At 42.3% G+C, this 26,040-nt stretch overlaps 1 protein-coding gene and 1 non-coding gene across 2 annotated transcripts; both read right to left on the bottom strand.

The window, feature by feature from the left end:
- Positions 1–9,589: 9,589 nt before the first annotated feature.
- Positions 9,590–21,375, bottom strand: TOMM20 (translocase of outer mitochondrial membrane 20). The gene is made up of 5 exons (XM_027093999.1): positions 21,156–21,375; positions 16,718–16,764; positions 16,057–16,138; positions 12,880–13,022; positions 9,590–11,111 (listed from the first exon to the last, which is right to left on the bottom strand). Exons 1-5 carry the CDS (start codon positions 21,274–21,276, stop codon positions 11,067–11,069), a joined length of 438 nt encoding a protein of 145 aa, XP_026949800.1. The 5' UTR covers positions 21,277–21,375; the 3' UTR covers positions 9,590–11,066.
- On the bottom strand, positions 20,580–20,711 carry LOC113613439 (small nucleolar RNA SNORA14). Its single transcript, XR_003430262.1, has one exon. It is a non-coding gene; the product is annotated as a small nucleolar RNA SNORA14 (small nucleolar RNA).
- Positions 21,376–26,040: the final 4,665 nt, after the last annotated feature.

Raw genomic sequence — 26,040 nt, forward strand, 5'->3', positions numbered from 1 at the left:
TAACCCCATCACCTCGAGGCTTCACAGGGAATGATTTTTCCTTTTTCATAGGAAAGAGGTCGAAGATTAATTCTATTTTTCTTAAGTACAGTAAGATCTGTATGACCTTCTGCAGGAGAGAAGTTGCATGTGGCAGAAGAAAGGGTCTGTAAATCCTGCAAATTTCCAGTTCAAAGTCCTTTATTTAGAAAGCATACTGGCTGGCCAATTTGTGTTTCTACTGACCATCAAGAGAAATACACCCCCTCGCAGAGGCCCAAATGTAAGGACTATGGGCCAACGATTTCTCCGCGAGGAAATTAAGCGTCAGGACACCTCCCCTTCCACCTCTTCCACTCCATGCAAATTTAGTGTGAGCCTCAGATAAATACCTGTGCCTATTCTCAAAATCAAGGAATATCTGGGTGCAAGAGCATTAGGAAGAAATCTCAAGTTTAACCGAGACCTGAAAGCATTAACAGAAATATCTGAATTTTGCTTGGCATTGTCTTTGATAAAATAAAAGTGTAGTAAAAACATTTAGGCTGACCTCTCATCCCATCCTGAAACTTCTATTTAATTAAAACAATCAGTGCAAGGCCTAGCCCAGAAAGGAAAGCCATCTCTAATTTTGTCAGGTACTGGAATATTTTAATTCAGGTCAAATAAACGCGTGCATCCTCTTTGATTTCAGTTCAATAAATATTTACTATCTGACTATTGACAAGCCAGAGAAGATACTCAGGATCCAAATAAAAATGAGATCCAGCTCTTATGTCAAGAAAACTCCTGGTCTATCAGGGAAGAAAGCACATAAGCAAATGATCATGTCATTTCACTTTTTGTCCATTTTACTGATGAGGACCCAAGACTCAGAAAGTATTCCTGGGTAATGAAGTACCCAAGAAATTAAAGGACCTACCATCAGACAGCCAGTACATGACAAACCACAATACCTACGACTGAGACTACAGTCCCTCGAAATATTATTCTAAGTAGTAATATTATTTAAATGGAGTTTGCTGAATGTCTAATGTAGTACCTAGGAAGTTAAAGAAAATTTGCAAAGTCTTGTCTTTCATCATAAATGTTTAGTGAGGGCATGGTCATCTTAGCTAGCGTTTTTCCTGAATATATAAAGTGAATTTCAGAATGAGTCCTCTGTGAAAGTATATAGGTTAGATTCCCAGTCTTCCAAGTTCCCTGGACTGCTGTGTAAAGTGCTTCTTGCTCAAAGGATAGGTAAAAAACAAAACAAAACAATCCTGTCCTTTCAAAGGAATTGGGCAGAGTATGGACTGTCCACAGAATAACAGATTTAAGTGATAACTACACATCATTCACCCCACATTTGACAACCTTTCAATGAAAGGATGAACAGTTTGGAATGACTCTGAGTTGCTTTTTTTAATCGTATAAATGCTACTTCCATGGCTGCCAGATTTGCTTAAAAAAATTTTTTTTGCCTTTTGTTAAGCCAGGAGGCTGTCAAGACATATGAGGAAAACTAAATAGATACGTTCCCTTCTATTCTCAAACTGTGTTACTTCTAACCCAGTGACTTAGTAAGCAGCTTTTAAAATAGACCTCACTGGGGCTTCCCTGGTGGCGCAGTGGTTGGGAGTCCGCCTGCCGGTGCAGGGTTCGTGCCCCAGTCCGGAAGGATCCCACGTGCTGCGGAGCGGCTGGGCCCGTAAGCCATGGCTGCTGGGCCTGCGCGTCCAGAGCCTGTGCTCCGCAACAGGAGAGGCCACAGCAGTGAGAGGCCCGCATACCACAAAAATAAATAAATAAATAAATAAATAAAATAGACCTCATCACCCCTCACAAATCATGTGCTTTTTTCCTTCCACTTAACCCTGCATGTGTAATGTCAAAGAATCTTTTATCTTAATTTCATTGTGAAAAATCCCCAACTAACTTCTGCCCATTTGAATCTCCATTCATCCATTAAATATTTACTAAGCATTTAAGTATGCTTTATGCTGGGAAATCCAATGGTCGGTAAGACATACGTCCTTAGGATTAGGAGTGGTCTAGTGAGAAAGAGGGCCAAGTTACCAAGAAATCACAGTAATCGTGGTAAATGCCATGGTTAATATCCCAGGGTTCTACAGAATCTCCAACAAAGGGCATCTAACCCCTGCATTTAGGAAGCCTTCACTAATTCTCTCTCAACCTGATGGTAAAGTCAGTGAGGGCAGGGACTATTTTGTTTATCCAGAGATCCTTGGCGGTTAGCACAGGGCACATATCATGTGCAAAAGTCCTGAGGCAACAGACAGGATCCTAGCTGCAGAGGAAGGTACTTCTGGGGGAAGTCAGTTCAGTTTGACCAGAACTTCTGTTTCTGTGTGTTTGGGAGGGGAGGAGGACATGTGACGGATGACGTTAGAGAGTTAATTACTCAAGTCAGATAATAAGGGGCTCAGATGCTACATGAGGGACAAAATGTTTCCCAACAATTCCTTAGGCAGCAGGATGGATCAGAGGGGATAAGGCTGTACAGTAACTATATAGATAAATGACTCAAGAGAGTGACAGTGAGGTCAAGAGAAGTGAATGGATCAGGGACATAGTAAGAAGAGGAGGGGGTGAGACTTCCCTGGTGGCGCAGTGGATAAGAATCTGCCTGCCAATGCAGGGGACATGGGTTCGAGCCCTGGTCCGGGAAGATCCGACATGCCGCGGAGCAACTAAGCCCATGCGCCACAACCACTGAGCCTGCTCTCTAGAGCCTGCGAGCCACAACTACTGAGCCCGCGTGCCCAGAGCCTGTGCTCCGCAACAAGAGAAGCCACTGCAGTGAGAAGCCCGCGCACCGCAAGGAAGAGTAGCCCCCGCTCACCGCAACTAGAGAAAGCCCACGTGCAGCAACCAAGACCCAACGCAGCCAAAAATAAATAAATAAGTTTAAAAAAGAAAAACGAAGAGGAGGGCAGGTTTGGGCACTGTTGGAACGTGCTGAGCAGGAAACAGCGGGGCAGAGGGCAGTTCAGAGGAGCAGGTTCAGTGGAATGAAGTCAAGTCTGAACATGTCATCTGAGGTGACTGTGGACATCCACATGGTGCTGAGCAAGCAGGCAGCCATACCCGCCTGCGCTCAGGAGGGGTCATCGGGTACAGGCGCCACTCGGCCACAGAGAATGAAGTCACCCAGGAAGGAGGGAGAAACTGGGGAGAATCTCCAGGAAAGAGACGCCAAGAGAGGAGCAAGTTCTGGCAGAGGTTCACTCCCAGCCCTGAGCCCCAGCTCCCATGGCCTCTGGCTCTCGCCCAACTTCATCCCAGACCCCCAAGATGATCTGCTCTCCAAACTCTGCTCCCACTTATCTGGTCCAGTCTGTGACAGAAGCTCAGAAGTCATGGCAACCTTCCCGAAGCATTACCTTTATGTCAGTAACTTGAGAGATGGCAGAGATTTTTATCTTACACATTGCAAAATTATAAAGCAGAAAGCACACCAAAAAACCTCTCGTTTTTTAAAAAAGATGTAAGATTTCAATGATGTTTTCTGCTTTCAACTCCTCGGGCTCTGTATTCTCACAAGAAATAGGCATCCATTCAATGCGCAACTTCAATGATATAGTGGCCACTTGGTCCTGTTTGCTCATCATGTCTCTCATCTTTGGTGAAAAGTACCCCCATTCTCTAAAAACATAAAAAAAACCCAAAACACTCCAGTCCTCCTCCTTTATCCTATCAAATAGGTAAGGTAGCCAAGTACAGTGCAAGTTACCCTTAATTCAAGTCCTGAATCTTACAGTGAACTAATCTTCTACAAAGGTGCTGAGAATACACAGTAACAGTCTCTTCAATAAAGGGTGTTAGGAATATCTGGATATCTACTGGATATAACTGGATATCTACATGTAAAGAATGAAACTGGACCCTTACCTTATACCACATGCAAAAATCAACTCAAAATGGATTAAAGATTTAAATGTAGACTGGAAACTGTAAAACTCCTAGAAGTAAAATTAGGGGAGAAGCCCCTCAGTATCAGTCTTGGTGATGATTTTTTTTTTTTTAAATTTGAACCAAATGTACAAACAACAAAATAAAAAAATAAAAAAATGGGACTACATCAAACCAAAAGCTTCTGCATAGCAATGGAACAAAATGAAAAAGGCAACCAACGGAATGGAAGAAAATATTTGCAATCCATATATCTCATATGGGGTTAATACCCCCAAAACATAAGAGAATTCATACAATTCAATAGCAAAATAACAATAACCCAGCTTAAAAATAGGCAAAGGGCTTAGACAGACATTTTTTTTCTAAAAAAGATAACCAAATGGCCAACAAGTGTATGAAAAAGCACTCAACATCACTAGTTATCTGGGAAATGTGAATCAAAGCCACAATGAGTATCACACCTGTTAGAATGGCTTTCATCAATAAGACAAGAGATAACAAGTGCTGGTGAGGACATGAAGAAAGGGGAACCCTCGGGCACCGCTAGTGGGAATGTAAACTGGTGCAGCCACATGGAAAACGGTACGGAAATGCCTCAAAAAATTAAAAATAGTACTGCATGATCAAGCAATCCCACTTCTAGGTATTAAGCCCAAAGGAAATGAAATCACTAACTCAAAAAGGTATCTGCACCCTCATGTTCATTGCAGCATTATTCACAAGAGCCAAGATAAGGGAATAACCTAAATGTCTGTCAGTGGATGGATGGATAAATGTGATACACACTTTATAAGAGGAAATTCTGCCATTTCCAACAACACGGATGAACTTGGAACATTAGACTAAGAGAAATAAGCCAGACACAGAAAGACAAATACTGCATGATCTCACTTATATGTGAAATCTGAAAAAAATCAAGACTCATAGAAACACAATAGAATGGTGGTTACCAGGGGCTGGGGGACAGGGGAAAAGGGGAGGTGTTGGTCAAAGGGTACAAACTTTCAGTTATAAGATGAATAAGTTCCAGAGATCTAACATATCTCATGGTGACTGTAGTTAATATTTACCTGAAGTTTGCAGGGGGTAGGTCGTAAGTATTCTCACCACTCACAGGAGAAAAGGGAACTATGCGAGGTGATGGAGATATTAACTAGCTGGACGGTGGTAACTATTTCACAAGGGCTACAGACATCAAATGTCACACCGTACATCTTATATATTTAATGTAACATACATACACAATTTTTACTTCAATAAATCCTGAATCTTCCACTTACCATGCAACACTGGGCACACCCTGTGTAAGGCTGTAAGGAGTGGCGAGTTAATATGTTCTAGAGCTCAGGGAGTGTGACTGGCACCGTGCACATGTGCCTGGAGCGGCCAGGGCCCAGAGCTCCAGCCCCCTCTTTAAGTCTGCTTGTAGAAGTGACACAGCCCAGTGAGGAGCAGAGACGGAAGGAGCTGTCCTGGTGTGGAGCTGCTTGTGCTAATCGTAAAGCTCTTCGTGAGGAGCTAATAAATGCCACTATTTCTCAAGCTTTTTCAAGTTGGGTTTCTATACTTGCTACTAGGGTCCTAATTAATACAGGGAATTGTAAAGGAAGCTTTTATAAACCACTGCAGTGCTCTCTGGGAATGGGGTATGGATAAAATTGGTCTATAAGGAATTCCACAGCAGTCCAGTGGTTAGGATTCCGCACTTTCACTGCCGAGGGTGCAAGTTCAATCCCTGGTCAGGAAACTAAGATCCCACAAGCCAAGTACTGTGGCCAAAAAAAAAAAAAAGAGGTCTAAAAAAGAATCAGTCTCTGCTGACAACCTAAGTTGTCCTCTTCAAATGGTGAGTAGGTTGAGCAATTGCATGTGTGACGTGAACACTGTCGAGAGGTCACTGAGTATGTTCAGCCTCTCCGGGGACTAGTCTGGTGTACTACTCTGGGTAAACTGAGACAGGCTCTGGTTTTATAACTTCAAAGATGCCCACTCAACCAAGGAACAAACTGAAAGGCCAGCTCAGTCTACTTTCTCATGTGATAAAAGGCAGGGATACCTGGATTTGAGGACTTCGGTGAACTTCCAGGGGGATGCAGTTGTTCTGGCTCTCTCTCTGAATGTGCAGAGCACACGCGGGCACACGACACACGGAGGCGCATGCTGAGTGCCAGGCACCACTCCATTTCTCAGATCAAGCTCCAGCTTCACCACAGCCTCTCGTCCCCATTTTCTACCCTTCACTCCCCACCTCTAGCTTGTCAGTATTATGCCAAAGTACTTGACTCCCTTATCAATATTAGCGGAAATTAAACAAGGATTTAGTACCTCCAAAATTATACAATTTATTATGTAATTTAAATACATAGTAAAATTAGTATTTAAACAATCTATATATATGTAAACATTTTATATATATATAAACATATATATATATATATGATGCTCCAGAAAACCTGAATCTAAAAAGGGAAAAAATCCATTTGATTCACTCAAAGACATAAATATGGAGTAAAAACTTAAAAACTCACAACTTACATGCTTAGGGAACGTGATTTCTGTTTAGTTGACCTGTCTAGTCGATGGGTTATTTTCTGAAAAGAATTCCTAAAATGCATTTTTTTAATGGCCTGGCCTATCTTGAACATAAAGTCTGATAACTGATGGTCTGTACTGGGAGCTCCCAAATAATTACATTCTGCTACAGTCGGCAGGTTTTTTTAAGCACATGTCTCACTTTCAGAGTGCTACATACAGTACATCATCTGTGACCTTATCACAGCTGGTGTTCTCTAATAAGGATTTCCTATTCACATTTTCCACTTCACCACTGAGCGTCACCATCTGCGTCACATTCATGACCTGAGACCAGCAACATCACCAAAACCAGGGAACTTGCTAGAAATGCTGATTGATATGTGTTCCTGGCCCAGACCTGCTGGCCAGTGTCGGGCCCAGCAATCTGCTTTAACAAGGCTTCCATCAGAATCAGATGATTCTGATACATCTAAGGCTGGGAAAACACTACTACAGAATCCTCACCTGTTGACACCAAAGCAGGGGTTCTTAACCTGGGATCTGTGATCCCCCTTAAGTCAAAGGCAAGTGTGCATTTTCCTGGGGAGAAGCTGCAGAACCGTCAACTTTCTCAAAGGGATGGTAACCAAGAAACTTGATTCTACGTTGAATCATCAAATTCAGCAGAATTCACTTCTGCAGACATACACCAAGCCAAAATTTTCTCCAAGCCTTTTAATATCACGTACGTAGCTGAGGCACAAGCAATAATAAAACTGCGTTTTTTATGTTACAAGAAAGGAAATTTTGTGTATCTGCATGATATACCAATTTTCTGAAAAATCTCTTCTGCGTTGACATTCACACACACTCTGGTCCACAGGCTGAGTCAACAAAGTCAGAAAGGCAGGCAAGATGAGAAACCGTCAAGTTTACTAAGAAGAGGACTCCAATGTTTACCGACTGCCCACCACACACACTGTACCAGGTTTTACACACTTTACAGAAGTGAGGTGTGAACCTAGTTTCTATCTATCTAACAGAACAGCGCTGACACTGCCAGGTAAGCCCCCGTTTTAAGTGCTCTTGAAGTACAAACCGTGGAGACGACAGCGGAGGAGCACAACAAAATGACAACCAACTGCTGAACAACCGTCGATTAAAACAACTGGCAGCTACCAGAAGGCGGCATTCTACACCCAAGGACATAAAGAAAGCACGAGAAGGTTGGAGAGGCGCCCTCTCGCCACCATCAAGTCCCACACCACCTGAGCGGGCGACCCCAGCTAGAGGACACTAACATCGCAGAGCCTCACCCCCGCGTGAGCGCGGAGCCCCATGGGAGGCTCCGCAGCCGGGGGGGTCTGGCATCGGGAGCGCATTTGGCTGTGAAGGCCGGTGCGGCTCGATCGCAGGAGCCCCACAGGACGGGGTGGAAGGAAGAGGAGACTCCGCTCCGGGAGGGCGCACGCAAGCTCCCTCGCGTGACAACGGCATGACTGCACAGCAGCCTGAGCCCGACCTACCTGCGGGTCTTGGAGGGTCTCCTCGGGAGGTAGCGGCCGTCTGCGGCTCTCTCTGGGGTCATAAATGCTGCTGGCAGACATTTTGGGTCCTTGGTCCCGGAGACCTGGTCCAACCAACAGCCTGCAGGCTCCAGCGCCGGGGCGCCTCAGGCCAAAGCACCCAAAGGGCAGGCACCCAGCCCCACCCATGAGTAGACAGGCCGCCTCGACTGGAGCCCAGGGCCACCTCCTCACACGCCACTAGGCCTAGACCCAGCCCCGCCCAACAGCGGGCGGGCACCAGCCCCTCCCCTTCCGGGCACCGGCAGGAAGCGCGCGCAAACCTCTAGACCAGCCTCGGCCACTAGGGGGCAGACGGCAGCGGCCGGGAAACTACTGAGTCTGCAAACACAGCTCACTACCTACCCTGGTCCTGTACTGGGACACACAGGACTATCCCACAGAGAGCCACTTCTCCCAGGTCGAGAAATGTAACTAAGCTACTACGTATAGGTTGACAGAGGCTACTGCAAAGACAGCACACGCGGACGCGGAAGCCAGAGGCACGAGGGGCCATGAGCGACTCCGAGAATCAGCAGAAACGAAGGCAAGGCCTGGAGTTTTCACAGATGTGGAACTGGTGAATTTATACAGATATGGTGAATTTCGATATAAATTCAGTAATAAAGTGGAGCAGCCAATCTACTGGAAAGAGCTCAAGTAATGACTGTAAAGATGATCCAAGAACTCAGGAAAAGAATGGATGCACAGTGCGAGAAGTTCCAAGAAGTTTTTAGCAGAGTTAGAAAACATAAAGACCAACCAAATAAGAGTTGAAGAATTTAAGCACAAATTGTGGAACCAAAACAATAGATCTCTGCCCAAGGAAGCATGCCAACGTGCACTAACATTTCCATTTCCAAAGACCTAAGTGTGCTGCAACATTAGCACATGGGAACAACCAAGCTATTATCACTCTACTTAAATCTTGGGTTGAGCACCATTCACCCAGCATCCCCACCGCCTGGTTCCATTACTGTGTAAAACTTTAGATAGTAAACAGTGTTCAGCAATTACTTGTCTAGACGGAAAAAACTTTTTTGGTATTGGTTGTTGTTTTTAACAAAACATAGCTAGCTTTCAAAAGTGGTACCTAATTTTAAAGCACCAAAGCTGTCACTCAAATAAGATGTACTTAGCATAATCAGCTCTCAAGTAAGGATATCACTACCTTCAGTAAGCATTAATGCTGATTATTTCTCAGAAAGCCAAGTGATACCCAGCTTGGGCTGCACTACAGTTCACAAGGGCACATAGTCTTCATTCCCTCCTAAAATAAACCTAAGTTGACCCCTCACACTCCTCCAGCCAGTCCTTAAGTTTTCCTGGGTCCATTCCTCTCTTGCCAAGCTGTCTGCCCCTTGCTCTTTCCCCACCTACAATCCTTCTGTCCCAAGTCCATCCCCCGTCTGGGAAGATGCAGGGCAGAAGAGTGTTTCTTAGCTGCACGGTCAATTACTGACGAATCACCACTATACTGTTTTGGATTTGGGATCCTACTAGGAAAATGAACCTACCAACACATGTTTGAACTAGTCACCCCACTCCACCTCACCCCTCAAAAAGCATGCAGGCTTGTCACTGAAAAAAGCACACTGTTCACAAACCTGGAAGGTTCCTGAGGAAGAGTCCTTTAATGTGCAAGGGATGTTCTTAGTCTGATGTTCTTATTTTACAGATGAGAATACTGGAGTTGAGATGTCATGTGGACTTGCCCAAGGCTGGCAGCTATCCAGAGGGAGAAACTAGAACCACACTCCAAACTCATCCCACTACATCCCAACCACCACAAAACCCTGCAGTTAAAGTTTTTAAGAAAAACAAAATGTCTAATACACAGAAAAGGTCTCTCTACATTCAGACAGAATAAAGGCAACCGGTACAACGAGAAATGCTCAACAAACACCACTAAGTACCAAGGATCTTTATTCTCAGGTCTGATACTGAATCTGTGGCTGCAGATAATGTCACTATTTTGAGAATAAAAGGTCCCATTATCTTCATTCTTTGCAAGTCTTCAGCCACAAAGTTATACCTTATTCCCATAACAAGATAAGTGAATCAGGCTGGAAGGGGATTCAGGAGGTACACTGACGATAAAAGCAAAGGGGAACACAAACTTTTACAAGCATATTGTCCCAGCTACCTTGAAGGTTAAATTTCAGATTAATTTACAAAAGTAGTGACAGAAACATGATTTCACTGAAAATCAACACAAGTTATACCTTAAAAAAAAATCAATTCAGAAATACTAAGTCAGGCAAGCATGCAAAATTCAGAGTATTAAAAAATGCAAGGGCTGGTTGCCCAAACAGATATATCCCTCAGAAAAAGGGATTTGAAAATGCTGAACAGAACCAAAGGAATTAGAAGCTGAATCAGCAGACCAATTCCCTCATTTTATAAATGTGGGCAGACATTAACTGGCAAAGCTTACTCAGCTAGATTAAGGGTGTACACAGATCTAATTCCTGGTGCTATTTGCAACTACACATATCTAAAATACAAGGAGATAAATATCCGGAACACATTAGGCCCACTGATATAATCAATGGTGGGAGTGAAGTTACTATAGCACAGCAGCACATTAGACATATTTAAGAGATTAAATGGAAAGAAAGAATCTCTTAAAGATTTTAATGCTCAGTTTTAATACACAATCAAGTTTCCATCCAATCATCTGATGTACAGCAAACTGTACTAGCTTAAAGGAAAAAATTGCATTCTTCAGTTTTCTTCTACACTTTTTTTGGCCTATCAAAACTGAGCATTGGGTATTTTTAATTTAAGTAATATGATGTTATACATGTACATTCTAACTGCACATTTTAGGAATAAACAAAATCCATATCTCGGTAACTGATAGTGTATTTATAAAATCAAAACCTATCAAAATACACTTTTCACTGAGAAAAATAAATAAAACAGACAAATGGATCTACACAAAGTAAAAATTAACTTTGGTAGATCTCAGTGTAGGACAGTCCATAACAAGCGTATTTGCCCTTACTCCCCCAGAGCTGATCATCTTCCAAGTTCAGATTTTTAAAATATTTTAAAATTGAGATTATTATGTTGACATATTTCTCATTCCACATCATCTTCAGCCAAGCTCTGAGCACTTACAATTCTCTGAAAGAGAAAAGAATTTTTAATTTTTAGAAGTATGATAAGCATTTAATCAGGATTCTAAGTTCAACATAAAATGCCCTTTGTATCAAATCTCTGAATCAAATCTTGCTGAGGTTTACCCATACTGAGATATCAACATTTAACACTTCATACGTTGTTTTTATCTGAGAAAATAATGATCATTGTCAGTCCCATCTCAAAATTCAAGTCAACAAAGGAACCATAACATTATATCGTGTTACATGTTAGTCAATTTTGTAACTAAAACCAAAAAGAATTTAAGATCTCTTTTCACTCCCACAGGAAGAAATACCAATTAGTGCTATACTGATCATTCTATCCTCCAAACATTTCCCTTTTCTGCCTGTAAATGGTCACAGTCATTATACAAAGACATCATCCTCAGGTCAATTTCCCAAAAGCACTATGCTATGCTGTCTTTCAAAAGACAGATAATCTTAGAGGATTCTGACAACTGACTGGGAACCACATTAGTCTAAAATAAAAAAGACTGAGACTCCTTGGTTTTCCAACTCTTTCCCTTAAATCCTTTTTTTTTTTTTAAACATCTTTATTGGAGTATAACTGCTTTACAATGTTGTGTTAGTTTCTGCTGTATAACAAAGTGAATCAGCTATACGTATACATATATCCCCATATCCCCTTCCTCTTGCATCTCCCTCCCACCCTCCCTATCCCACCCCTCTAGGTGGTTGCAAAGCACCGAGCTGATCTCCCTGTGCTATGCGGCTGCTTCCCACTAGCTATTTTATGTTTGGTAGTGTATATATGTCCATGCCACTCTCTCACACCCTTCCCCCTCCCATGTCCTCAAGTCCATTCTCTACGTCTGTGTCTTTATTCCTGTCCTGCCTCTAGGTTCATCAGAACCATTTTTTTTTAAAGATTCCATGTATATGTGTTAGCATACGGTTATTTGTTTTTCTCTTTCTGACTTACTACACTCTGTATGACAGACTCTAGGTCCATTCCCTTAAATCTTTAGGACCCTTTTCTTTTCAGTCCCTTTCCAATCTAGATGAGTAAAGATTAGTTTAAAGAATTGTAAAGATGAGTTTAAAGAATTGTAAAAATGAGTTTAAAGAATTAACCAGTCATTTTACTAATTTTTAATTATATCAAAGATGAAAATTCATTTAATAGACACGATATTCCAAAAAGTAGATTCATTCGGGCTCCTTGAGAAGGATTTAAAAGGAATGCATTTTAATTAACTCCTAAGTTATGCTTAACCTCTTATTTAAATGGGATGTAGTCGAATAGCTCCAAACTTGAAGCCCACCTCAGCAGCAGCAGAGACACTGGGGCCTTCAGACAAGTGAGGTCAGAGGGAACCCAGAGCCCTTTATGACCTGACTTCTAAGCCATGCCACCTTGGCTCCTCTGGCCTCTGCCAGGCCCCTTAACTGCATGCGTGGTTTCACACAAGAGGCAGAAAGCTAGGTTCAGAAAGTAGCTGGGAGTGGCCTGAATTTGATGATTTGAATACTAAGGCCTGAGATTTAACACTAAGAGACATAATTCCTAATCGACTTCCTGGGCACAATCACTAGATTTTATGCCCCCTCATTTGGATGCTTTTCTCTTAGGGAAGAAAAGGTCAAGCACTGACATCTCCTTTTCATTACATGGAGGAGAGTTTCATGATGTCATCATGTCCACTAGGCTCCTTTTTAAAATGCCAATGTCCCTAAACATTTAACTCTCAGATACTACTCACTTATTTCATAACATTTCAAATCTTTACCTGACTAATTGTTGGGAGCTTGGTCAGAAGCATCTGGAACACTGGTGGTGGAAGAGTTTGCTGCAACACTTGCAGTAACTGCTGTGGCTGTCCACACACAGCAATCGCGTTTGTCAGATGGTCCACACCCTTCTCATATTCACCTGGAAGATTTACATAAACATAACATGAGACTGGAAAAGCCTTTGCCTTTGTTCAAAATTCAACCCTAAAGTCTTCACTGTATCTCCAAGTGAAAATGACCAAAAACATTGTGCAAGTAAAACCTAGAAAATATAGTAAGTACACTCATGTAACTGATTAAGAAGCCATGAACGAGAATGAGTCAGATTATATGTACTGATATTGAAGGGACTCCAACACACATACAAAGAGGGGAAAATAAGGTACAGAAATGTCCAAGTATAAAAAAAAAAAAAAGAAATGTCCAAGTTTATTACTATTTATATACTAAGAATACATAAGAAATTGCTAACAATGAAACAATATTTTCTATGAGAATAGAGAACTGGAAGATTGGGGGACTGAGGTAGACAGGCCCAATTTCACTTTAAACTAATCCCTTATACTGTATGAATATCACCACATGTAAGTAGACACCCTAAAGGCCTTTAATCTCTTCTGAACCTAGTCATCACTGGCAGTCAACCTCTCTGCAGATCCAACAGCAAAAAACGCCAAGCAATCCTGGATACATTTACACACGCACAGGGCCTCAATCGCAGTCAACTTGTCATCTTGAGCTACCTTCGCACATGATGTTGCTACAACTTTTGCTGACCTGATAGCCAGATATCAAGTAGTATGTTTTATAATACCAACAGCATTGAAAGCACCATGTAATCCTTTCATGACAGAGCAGAGGAAGAACAAACCAAGTGTTACAAGATGGAAGTCGCCATTAGGTATGAAACACTGCTGTGTTGAGCAGAATGCTCTCGTTTCCCCAATGCCTAGGCCCTCCCTCTCAGGGAATTCAAGGTGCAGCCTGAAGGAGACGTGAAAATGTTTCCCTGATTGGTAGCTAACTCATTTTCTGTTGTAGACTTTTTCACTGGTTCTCCTACTCACTGATTTTTAATCTTAGTTTGTTGGCAATTTAATGTAGGGACTGTGCCATTTGTAACTCTTTCCGTGAAACTGAACAAATTCTGATTATGTCAAGAAATTATTTCCTGAGCTTCTGGGTTGGTGAATACATCGAAGTACTAGGAGGGCGGCACCTCTAGAGAAGGCGTGGAAGTCCCCACCCCCTAACCCTACGCCTCTCTTCTGTCTGGCTGCTCCTCAGTACTATCATCTATAATAAACCAAAAAAATAAAAATTAAACTTAAAAAAAAAAAACAAATATAATAAACCAGTAAACAAAGTTTTCCAGCCCTGAGTAAGAATGTGACCAAACAAGGGAGTAAAGACTCTGGTAAATGAGGAGGAACTGCCTCCACCTAGCATTTCCACTTGAAGTATTCAAACTGAAGAAACCATTAACTCTACAAAGAAGAATTAAAAACGGAAAATATAAGACTTAGGTCTTCCACATAAGATGGGACTTCCATCGGGGACACAATGGCTCCACTGACTTGGAAATTAAGATGCCACATGGCCAGTGAATCCTCATGCCACTGAACTTACAGGCAACAGACGGGATCACACTGTTGTCTGAGGATATGAATTCCGATTATTGAACGGAAATAGAGTGACTATACCAGAGGGTTATGTGTAGAACACAGGGGATCCTCTGAGACACCTCCTAAAACTTCTAAACACACTGGAAACCACTCATGAACAACCACAGCAATTCAGCGCAGTGAAACAAACCGCTTCCCCTCTGCCCTTGCAGCTCCAATCGCATTCACATATCCTGAGACGAGCTCTTGCCCAGCTAAGCGAGTATGCTTATGGAAGACCCCTGGACGCAGGAGGCCTTGCCAAGCAATAACGCTCACTGCCTAAGCTGCTTATGCTTTCTCATGGCTTACTTTTCCCAAATTCTAACCACCTGAGTCTTCTACCTCAGGCTGGGTTGGTAGATTCCACCAGAAGAAAAGGCAGCTTGGCAGCTGAGTTAAGTACCCCTCTGGGTGTGTTGGGCTGAAACGGGAGCAACATACGCCTGGGAAAAAGAACAACTCTTCTCTACCCTTCCTTGACCCCCCCCCGTCCCCCCACCACCATGAGTTAACTTTTCTTTTCCATCTGGATCTAAAGGCTAAAGACAAATAGACAGATGCCCACAGTACATGGATCTCCAATATAACCCAGACATACGCTCTATCCTTAAGACACATATCATTATACATGCTTTTCTTTTTAGATATTAAAGTAATACAGTCATAGCCTCTCAAACGATCCTAATGAGGATTTAAGTGCTTTACCTTGCCCTATGATTAAACTTCATATTTTTCTTATACCGTGAAAAAAGTCAATTATTTCCTAGCAAGACGTTTCCATTTTAATTTATAAATATTAGCAGCTTACTATACCAATCAAATAAAAAACAATTACTGCCTCCCTTACCTCTCTCAAGAATTATTTCTTATGAAACAGGAGACATGATAAAAAGTAATATCACCATCGCAAACCTTTAATGTCTCCCCATAAAAAAAAAGGGAAAAAAAACACCCCACAAATGACCTGCATCATGTAGTTCAATACTATCTAAATCTATTATAACAGTGAGAATAAGAAAAACAAGTTGACACGTGATACTTTTTTTATTAATGACAGAAACTACTTCAAAGCTACTTTGAGATAAAAGCTAATTTGACAGTAAAAATATTTATAAATACTTCTGAACAGGTAAATTAACCTTCAGCCTCCTCTGGGACTTATTATATTAGCCATTCCTTCCTATAAGTACTAGAAAAGACCTGAAGGTTAGATGAAGGAGTTGAGGGAATTATACTCCCAGATATTCTTTCAGTCACTATTTATATATTACACTATGACTGTATTCTCTAAAGTACTTAAAAGCAACCTCATTTGTAAAGATTACTTGTCCTCATATTATTAAATGTCTCATATTATTAAATGCCTAAAAACTTGTCTTGAAGTATTTACAGTATCTTTTTAAACAACAGCCCACACTACATTAAAAAAGCCACTCACCACCATAAGTTTATATTAGTGTGAAGAATTTTGCCTTGTTTCCTAGTCTTCTAATGAATATTAATTACCTTGAGCTAGTAACTCTTCACCAAGCTGTATTTCTTCAAGGAAGAATTTCTGAACGGCTTCAGCATCTTTAAGGTCAGGTAACTGTTTAGAAATAGAATATTTAGTAACTGATACCAAAATTACTCCAGGAATATAAACAATACAAAAAATCATGCCACTAAAAAAACCTGAATAGCTCATTATGAAAACTGACAAAAAGAAATTCACTCTTCAACAACACTCGCAAGGATTAGAGGTTAGTATCTACATTCAAATAAATGCAAGAAAAAATACTTTTTGATCAAAGTGATATTTGTTCTTAGAAAACTGTGAATCAAACCTAAAGTAAAAGGTAAAGAGTACAGGGCTTCCCCGGTGGCGCAGTGGTTGAGAGTCTGCCTGCCGATGCAGGGGACACAGGTTCGTGCCCCCGTCCGGTCCGGGAAGATCCCACGTGCCGCGGAGCGGCTGGGCCCGTGAGCCATGGCCGCTGGGCCTGCGCGTCCGGAGCCTGTGCTCCGCAACGGGAGAGGCCACAGCGGTGAGAGGCCCGCGTACCGCAAAAAAATATATATATATATATTTTAAAACAGAAAATCAATGTCTGATACCAATTAGCATTCTCAAAATACACATTTGAAGTAGACTGTAAAATAATTGTTTCTCTAAAAGAGATTATACCTTGGAAAGTCCAGCTCTCTCCTTGGCAAGCTTCTGTTTCTTTCTTCCTGCAAGAAAGGTAATATTTTCATTTCATCATTATTAAAATGGGAATCAAAGGAAGTCTAAATGCTGTGGCAGTCATTCATTCTATTTGCAAAACATGCTTGCCTCAAGCTCGCTTCTTGTGATTTGTCAGGGTCATAAAAATTGTTCTGGTCAATGAGCTATGGACACTAGGACATTTCTGGGCAGAAGCGCTTTCCTTCCCTCTCAGGCACCAGGATGAGCAGTTTACAAGATGGAGACACTCCCCCAGCTGGGTCTCTTGAGTAATTATCATAAGCAAAGCAAGCCTCTCCTCCCACCTTCAACCTACACAGGACATGAAACACGAACAAAACTCAAGCCACTGTTGTTTCGGAGCTTTATTGCTGAGATATAACAGACTCTGTCTTTACTGACTTTTGAAAACTACCTGGCATTCTTAAATAGGGAAAAAACAAAACAACAACAAAAACAAAAAAACAAAATAAAACCAACAAAACCCCCAGCATTTGACAGTTTTCTTTAAAAAAAAAAAAAGAAAAAAAAAGCATAGTTTTTATGCATTTGGCAAAAATAAGAGGGAAGAAGGGTAGCACTCAGAAATGATTCTTAATTCAACTACTGCCAGCTAGTTAAGAAAAAAACCCCTCTGCCTAAAGTTTGTAAGTTGTTTTGGTTTTTTGTTTGTTTTTTGATATGAAATAGCAATGCTACAAATCTTAGGAGTAAGTGATGCTGTTTAAATCTGTTAGTCAACCCTTAAAACCAAATCAATAATAGGACACTAACAGTATTTTAAGTTGTTGTTTAATTGTACACCCTGTGTGAAAGAGTGTTGGCACAAGGAAGCTCGGGCTTCCTTTATATCCCAGATCTTCCATTGACTAGCAGTGTGACCTTGGGCAAGTTAGTTAACCGGTGTCTCCCCTTCTCTGTATGTAACAACTGGTTTATGAACAATACCTGCTTCATAGAGTTGATATGAGGATTAAATGAGTTAATGTATTTTTAAACAGTGCCTGGTTGGTATCGTGAGATATAAACATTCAGTGTATTGACGGTGCAAATGTCCTCTTAAAACCTTAAAAGCATTCTATAAATCCAAATTTCAATACATGACTAAAGAGGCAGTGACCTGTTTGCCTAAGTGCAGAGACAGATGGTTAATTTACTACAGTCAGGGAACCTTTTCTTATCTACACTTACAAACTAGGTTTAACCACACCAGTGTCTCTGGCCAACTCTAGCCCCCAGATTACATAAAGTGCTACAACTCTAAGGCTTAAAAACTGTCTTAGCACTTTCAACAAAAAAAAATAGGTTAAAGCTATCTTACATATTATTTTGAAGACTGCCTATTTTCCCCACCAGCTACCTTTGCTAGGTGTTCATCACCGGGCAACTGTGGGGAAACAGAACGCATAATATATTCTACCCCCAATTTGCTTAACTAAGGGTTTCGTTCAGCCCTCTTTAGGCAGAAAATAATGACTGATAACCAGACTATATTAACTAATTACTAAGTTCACGGTACAGCCTAGTGCTGGGAGGGTACTACAACTAGAAGAGAAAGCCCTCACAGAGGAATTGGACATGGAACACTTGGATGTTAAGGGTAAGCACCTGTTTCAGATGTTACATGCCAGACACTATTCTAAATGTTATTAATTAGTTTATTTTACCCTCATAGTAACCCTATTATCATCGCCATGTTACAGCACCTCAGAAGGTAAACCTGGAAAGTTTGTGGAATAAACAGAGAAATACAATATGCTAAGTCAGAATTATGGAAAATGACAAAAATGATAATGAAACAGTATTAGTTTCCAATCTTACAGGTTTTTTTTTTTAAAATGGAGTGGAGAAGAACGCATGATTGTTGTTGAATGTTTGATAGTTACCAAATTTTAAGATCGCTTAGTTGCTTTAAATTTATAGCTGTTAAGATTAAAATTGTGGTTTAATTTATAAGACAATTAGCTTGTATAAATTTATAGCTATAAGATTAAAATTCTGGCTTTACTTTTATAAGACAATTGTTACATTAACTTATTTTCAGGGACAGTATCAAATAGGATCTCTGTGACAAAAGGACACAGAACACACTGAAAAACCAAGGAGTTACACATTCAATCAGCAAATCGACTCAAGATTTGCTAGAAATCAGTCCAAAGTGCTACTGTGTAACCTAACAAGTTAAAACAGACTAAAAAAAACTACATAAAATATGAACTTACAAAAAGTCCCAAATCTAAATCATTCTTAAAGCATTCATTTAAATGAGAAGATTACTCAATATATCTTAAAATGATGAATCATTTTACACAGTGCTGTATAATGAAAAACATCTATAGTTGGCACTATAATTTGTAGATTAATTTTCATTTATTAGTGATTATTTAGATATAAATTATGCTGTAGGAGTTCTGGTAATCTGCTCTTACTAATGGAAGGTTTAAAAAAAACTGAATAAATTAGAATCCCAGATCTAACCTCAAACCTATTTTAAACATCTTAACACTCTTCCTTAAAAAAAAAAAAATACACACACACAAAACAAAACCCCAGAAACACTGATTTGAAAAACGCTGCCCTTTTATTATAGATGTAAATATTCTATTAGGAATTAGGCTAGAAAAACACGAAATTAAACTAAACTGAAATCAATTTCGCTCCACAAATACAAAACGCCATCAAGTTCTTAAAATCGGTCAACCATACAGACTTTAAACAGACTGCAAAATTACTCTGAATAAGGTTTACCTGGTAAAGAAAATATCAAATAATTATATTCATAAACAATCTTCAGCGTTCATCCATTACCATCTGCCAGAGGTACTGTACTAAACTCTACATTATACTATTTTACAACAGAGGAAAACTAAAGGTTGAAATCCGTTGCTCAAGGGTTATTCAGCTACTAATTCAAGCCTGACCACTTAAGTCATCAGGATACTGCTGAAAACTAGAAAAAAAATTTATGGATTGAGGATGATGGAAAAGAAATTCTGAAAATAACAGATTTCTCAATTTGTCCAAAATGCTAGTTTCATGATTTCTTCAACCAAAAATTCATTTTCTCAAGGTTTAACAATAGAACTGTAGTGTTTCCAAAGAAAAAAAAGTTAATCCATTCTTTACAGAGCTCTGCATCCACGCCATCACCCCCCAGCTATTTCTGAAACTACAGGAAAATTATCTAAATTCCAACAGTTACACTTACAGCCAGCATTTACAGGGCCTTCTCTATGTCAGGAATGGTGGCAGGCACCTCAAATATTTTAATCTTCAAAAAACCAACTAGAGGCATTACCTGATTTTGCAAGCTAAGAAAATTAAGACTCAGCCCAAGATTATGCTAATCTGTGACTAACCTGGGCCAGAAAACTCAGTGTCTGAATCCAAAACAGCATTATTTCCATTACTCCACCTAACCATAAATAAAATAAATTATCTCCATATCCCTTTCTTCCTGAGACATAGGAGAGCTAGAATCAGATATCATATTGTAGATGGTATAAGAGCACCTTTTCCAGTAAGGTAGTCACTAGCCACGTGTGACTATAGAACATGTGAAATGCCTTATTTTAGCTTAATTAAACAGTAAATCATTAAATAGGATACTCACTTCTTCGTACTTCCTGGGCTTTAATAACTTACATATAAATTCTAATTTTATGAACTGTTTTGACTAAGCAACCTAGGTTAAGTTACCAAAGTTATTTTTTAATGCAACAAATTTGCCCTTCTATTGCTGCAAACGAGCATACCTCCGAAATTCAAAGATCACAAAGGTTTTGGTGACACGATTCCCCTCTTGTAAATCTCTCTTAAAAGATGTCGCAGGTATGAAATAAGACTGAGCCACAGAAGCAAAGCCCTTTGGACTCCCCTGCAATCTCTATAGCATTCACTCATATCTTGGAAGCCTTTAGAACGAAGCTACCAAGAGGGTTTAAGAATGCAACCTTATCGTTTGAGAACGATACCGAGCTGGATTTGCAGATTTGGTCTCAAGCACAAATTCGTAAAATACAAAAAAACTCCGCAACTTTCGAGCTAGAAATAGAGGTTTAGAAAGATCAACAGCAAAAAGGACCACAACCCCCGCCCTAAATCATAATACAAACAAATATGCATCTACACGCCGAAAAGTGTTTGCGGAAAACAAAATGGGAAAGCTCCCTCCTCCAAAATGGAGGGACTCGTGCGGGGCACAAGGGCCGGGAGCAGCCCTGGGAGCGCGCGGCCAGCGCCATCACCTTTCTCTGGCTTGTTCGCTCGCCGCCCCAGACCCGGCAGCACCACGCGGCCGCCCAGCACGCGGCGGCCCGGCGAGGGGCAGGAGGGGATGGGGACGCCGGGGTGGAGTGGGGAGGCATCAGGCCCAGGAGACAGGGGACCCACTCACGTTCCCGCAGCCTGTTCTTGAAGTTGGGGTCACTCCGCCTCTTGCGGTCGAAGTAAATGCAGTACCCGATGAAAAGGGCCCCGCACACGCCGGCGGCGATGGCGCTGTTCCGGCCCACCATCTTCTCTCCAACGAGGAGTGGGGTCGGCGGCGTCGGGGCCCGCGAAGAAGCCGTTGGCTCAGAACTCTCGGAGCGGACTGCGCCGGTGAGCCCCGCCGCCCGCCGCGAGGGACGCGGAAAGGCGGAGATGCGTCACTTCCGGCCCCTGTGGCCGAGGCCCCCTAGGATGTCCGCGGCAGTGCCTGAGCGGAGGCTCCCGCGCTGCTTCTGCGCCTGCGCAGGGGCTTGGGCGCCGCCGCCGCCGCCGCCGTCGCCGTTCGCGTAGGAGTCGGGATTTTGCTGGAGGCCGCGCACTCCCGTAAAAGCCGCTGAGCGTGATGTAACCAGGGCGGCACGTGGCGATCGTGCGCAGACTCCAAAGCGTGTGTAGCCGACCTCCCTACTTGTGTCAAAGAAGGAAGGTCGCTGACCACAAATGCTTCATCTTTTTATAGAATGCAGGTAACGCGTGACTCTTGTTTGAATTTAATGGAATTTGCTTTTCAAGTTCAGTCACAATCCGTTGTGCCCCAAGGACCATAATCATACGATTAGTAGCTGGCTGGTCAGAAGAGTGAAACCATACGATTTCAAATGATGTTACAGTATAGCCTCAGGAGTGGAAGAAAATTAAATGGAGCGATTCCTGGAAAAGTGCAACGGGTAAGAGATTGAAGGAAAAACATAGAAAACGTTGAGTTGTCAAGTTGTCATAGCCACTGAAAACATTATGTATGTAGTTTAAATTTAAAGAGGCAGAGGCGGGATCCTCTTTAAAACCTTGGAGTGATAGGCATGTGTTTTATTCACAGTGGATCCTGACAGTTTAGGCTAAGGAGATGGTTCCTGATGGGGTCTGGCCGGTTGGCACTACTCTGTGTATTACACGTCAGTGTGCCGTGTGCTAGGAGGGGTAGTAAGTTCCGGTCTCCACAGGGAGGGAACAGAAGCTCTGAATTTGGGATTCTCCCAGACCTCTCCCTGTGCCCCTCGTCTTTCCCTTTGGCTGGTTGGTTTTTGTTTTTTGCCCCACAGGACTTGGAGGATCTCAGTTCTCTGACCAGGGATGGAACCCAGGCCCTTGACAGTGAACGCACTGAGTCCTAACCACTGGACCGCCAAGGAAGTCCCTGGCTGGGTTGTTTCTATTTTTGGCTGTGTTGGGTCTTCGTTGCTGTGCGCAGGCTTTCTCTAGTTGCGGTGAGTGGGCTTCTCACTGCGGTGGCTTCTCTTGTTGGGGAGCACGGGCTCTAGGCGTGCGGGCTTCAGTAGTTGTGGCTCGGGGGCTCGAGTGCAGGCTCAGTAGTTGTGGCACGGCGGGCTCAGTAGTTGTGGCACACGGGCTTCGTTGCTCCGCAGCACGTGGGATCTTCCCGAACCAGGACTCGAACCGTGTTCCCTGCATTGGCAGGCGGATTCTTAACCGCTGCGCCACCCGGGAAGCCCCCTGGCTGGTTTTGATTTATATCCTTTTGCTACAATAAAACTGTAATCATACGTATGTTCTTGAGTTCTGAGTCCTTGCAGTGAGTTATTGAACCTGAGAGGGTAGTAGGAACCTCCAAATTAGTAGCTGGCTGGTCAGAAGAGTGGCCTGGAGACACCACCCCTCCCCCACATCTGTGACTGGTGCATGAGGGCAGTCTTGTAGGGGACTGTCCACTTAACCTATTTAGTTTGGCTCAACTCTGTGGTAGTTGGTGTCATTAGTTATTGCAAGGGTACCTATGGAAACATTTAACTGGAGCTCCTAACCTAGTCCAAAAGCCTACGAAAGCCCTTCTGCCTGGACCTGAGACCCTATAAAAGACTGGAAATTAGATCAAAGGTACATGTGCATTGACAGGACTGCAGTGGGGTGTGAAGGGGCATATGCACCAAAGCAAAGCAAATGATTGAGATCAGAGGATTGCACACAACAGGAAAAAAAAGCTTTTCCTTATGTCCTGCACACATACAGATTCTTCCTATCCCAAAAAGTGTACCTCAACTGATACAGGTAGGTCCTGAGCCTCAGGGGTGTTGGGACAGAAGACTCACAAGGCCACACAGGTGACATGAGGCCTCTTGGAAATCTGAGACTGTGTCCATTAGATTATGACTCTGAACAAAGAACATGCTGTTCTTCTGTATCCCTGTGTTGTACAGAGTAAATACCATGTAAATGGGAGGTCACTGCTATGAGTCCAATAAACCAGGCACCACATTTATACAAAGCACAGTTAGTGCAACACCCGTGCCTTGGAATCTCTCAACCACACTACAGTTTTTAATACTTCTTTTTTTTTACATTTGTAACATACCTATAAGCATAGAATCCTGAAACAGAAACAGCCTGGAAATCCCTGAGGCATGTTGCTTGTGAGTGGAATCATTAATCGGTTGTGGAATGACCTTAGTGGACCATCACCAGTGTTTTAAATAAAATAGGATAGGGGCTTCCCTGGTGGAGCAGTGGTTGAGAGTCCGCCTGCCGATGCAGGGGACGCAGGTTCGTGCCCCGGTTCGGGAAGATCTCACGTGCCGCGGAGCGGCTGGGCCCGTGAGCCATGGCCGCTGAGCCTGCGCGTCCGGAGCCTGTGCTCCGCAACGGGAGAGGCCACAGCGGTGAGAGGCCCGCGTACCGCAAAAAAAAAAAAAAAAAAGGATAAAAAATATCAGATGGCAACATGTGTAGTAAGGACCGGCACTGTCTCGTGAACTTGTGTGTCAGTTAAATATGCCAATGTTTGTACTGATCACAGGGTAAAACTAAAGCTACTGCAGATCACAGTCAAAAAGGAGGGAAACCACTGATCTAGTCCAAGCCCCTTATTTCACCAATCAGGATATTTAGATAAAGAGGTTGAGAGGCTTGTCCAAGGTCATGCATGCACAGCCAGAGAGATGGGTCAAGAATCAGATGTCCTTACACCCCACTCCAGGGCTCTTTACATGAAAACCTAAAGACCAACACTCTATGTTAAGGACACTAAAATTATATCTATTTATATACACTAAAAAGCATATAAATAAAATATACACTATAAAGAAAATACACGATGAAATTATAGTCTATAGAGATAGTCTATGTAGTCTACAGATAAAGCATCTTTATATAAATTTAACTGGAAATATATGAAAAAACGTTCAAGAGCTATCAAGTGACAAGTATTTACTGAACCCTACTTATGAAAAACAAGATTCTAAGCACCGTAGAAGATACCAAGCATAAAATATCCAGTCCTTGGATACAGGAAAATGGAGCTCTTTCTGCTTTCCACAGAGCTACATATTAAAGATCCATTAGGTTTTCCCTGTGCTACGCCCAAAAGACAGGATTTTCAAAATAATCACCAATAACTCAGTGTCCCCCAGTTCTCTTACTTAAGTAATAAGATGCGTGTGTAACAGATCTGCCTACCTCAGATCAGGCCCCTGGTTTACCGCCACTCGTCCCTCCTGGATACAGGCCCAGCTCAGCAAGGTTTGTGGGAGGGGGCACCGGCTATATACCACGAGGTTAAGTCCCAAGGAAATGGAGGGGTATTCCTTCTCTTTGTTGAACTTTATACCTTGTGACTTCATTACCATACTTTTTCAGCAAATGTTTCCTTTAAACACGATTTTTTTTTTTTGCGGTACGCGGGCCTCTCACTGTTGTGGCCTCTCCCGTTGCGGAGCATGGGCTCCGGACGCACAGGTTCAGCGGCCGTGGCTCACGGGCCCAGCCGCTCCGCGGCATGTGGGATCTTCCCGGACCAGGGCACGAACCCGCGTCCCCTGCATCGGCAGGCGGACTCTCAACCACTGCGCCACCAGGGAAGCCCTAAACACGATTTTTTAAAAATATTGTTTCATTCTACTGAGTGATGTTAAGAATCACAAGTTTTGGGTTTCCCTGGTGGCGCCAGTGGTTAAGAATCCACCTGCCAATTCAAGGGACACGGATTTGAGCCCTGGTCCAGGAAGATCCCACATGCTGCAGAGCAACTAAGCCCGTGCCCCACAACTACTGAGCCTGCTCTCTAGAGCCCACAAGCCACAACTACTGAAGCCCATGTGCCATAACTATTGAGCCTGCGCTCTAGAGCCCACGAGCCACAACTACTGAAGCCCATGTGCCATAACTACTGAGCCTGCGCTCTAGAGCCCACGAGCCACAACTACTGAAGCCCGTGTGCCATAACTACTGAGCCTGCGCTCTAGAGCCCACGAGCCACAACTACTGAAGCCCGTGTGCCATAACTACTGAGCCTGTGCTCTAGAGCCTGCAAGCCACAACTACTGAAGCCTGCACGCCTAGAGCCCGTGCTCCGCAACAAGAGAAGCCACTGCAGTGAGAAGCCCGCACATCACAAGAGTAGCCCCTGCTCGCCGCAACTAGAGAAATCCCGTGCACAGCAATGAAGACCCAATGCAGCCAAAATTAATAAATAAAAATAAATAAATTTATATTAAAAAAAGAAGAGTCACAAGTTTTCCTGGGAGAATATTTTTCAAATTAAAAATAAAAGTAAAAATCTGCTTTATAGCCAATTTACCAAGAACTTTAATAACCAGTCTAATCACCAATTAAGAATAAAAAATCAGAGCAACAGTTGATACAGAATCCCTGTTGGTTAGTTATTAGGTTGATGAAATAAAATTAAAACCCAGAACTCCACTTATCCTAAGTGCAAGAGGAAGAAAGAAAAATGAGTGGCTATTATATACCAAACCTCAAAACTTTACTTCTTAGAGGTTATGATTTGACCTTAGATCAATCAGTATTCCCACTTTAATTATTTACTTTGTCTAGATACA

This window comes from Aethalodelphis obliquidens, unplaced genomic scaffold (assembly GCF_003676395.1).
Source record: "Aethalodelphis obliquidens isolate GAN/ISIS:26980383/991018 unplaced genomic scaffold, ASM367639v1 scaffold87, whole genome shotgun sequence".
Taxonomy (NCBI): Eukaryota; Metazoa; Chordata; class Mammalia; order Artiodactyla; family Delphinidae; genus Aethalodelphis; species Aethalodelphis obliquidens.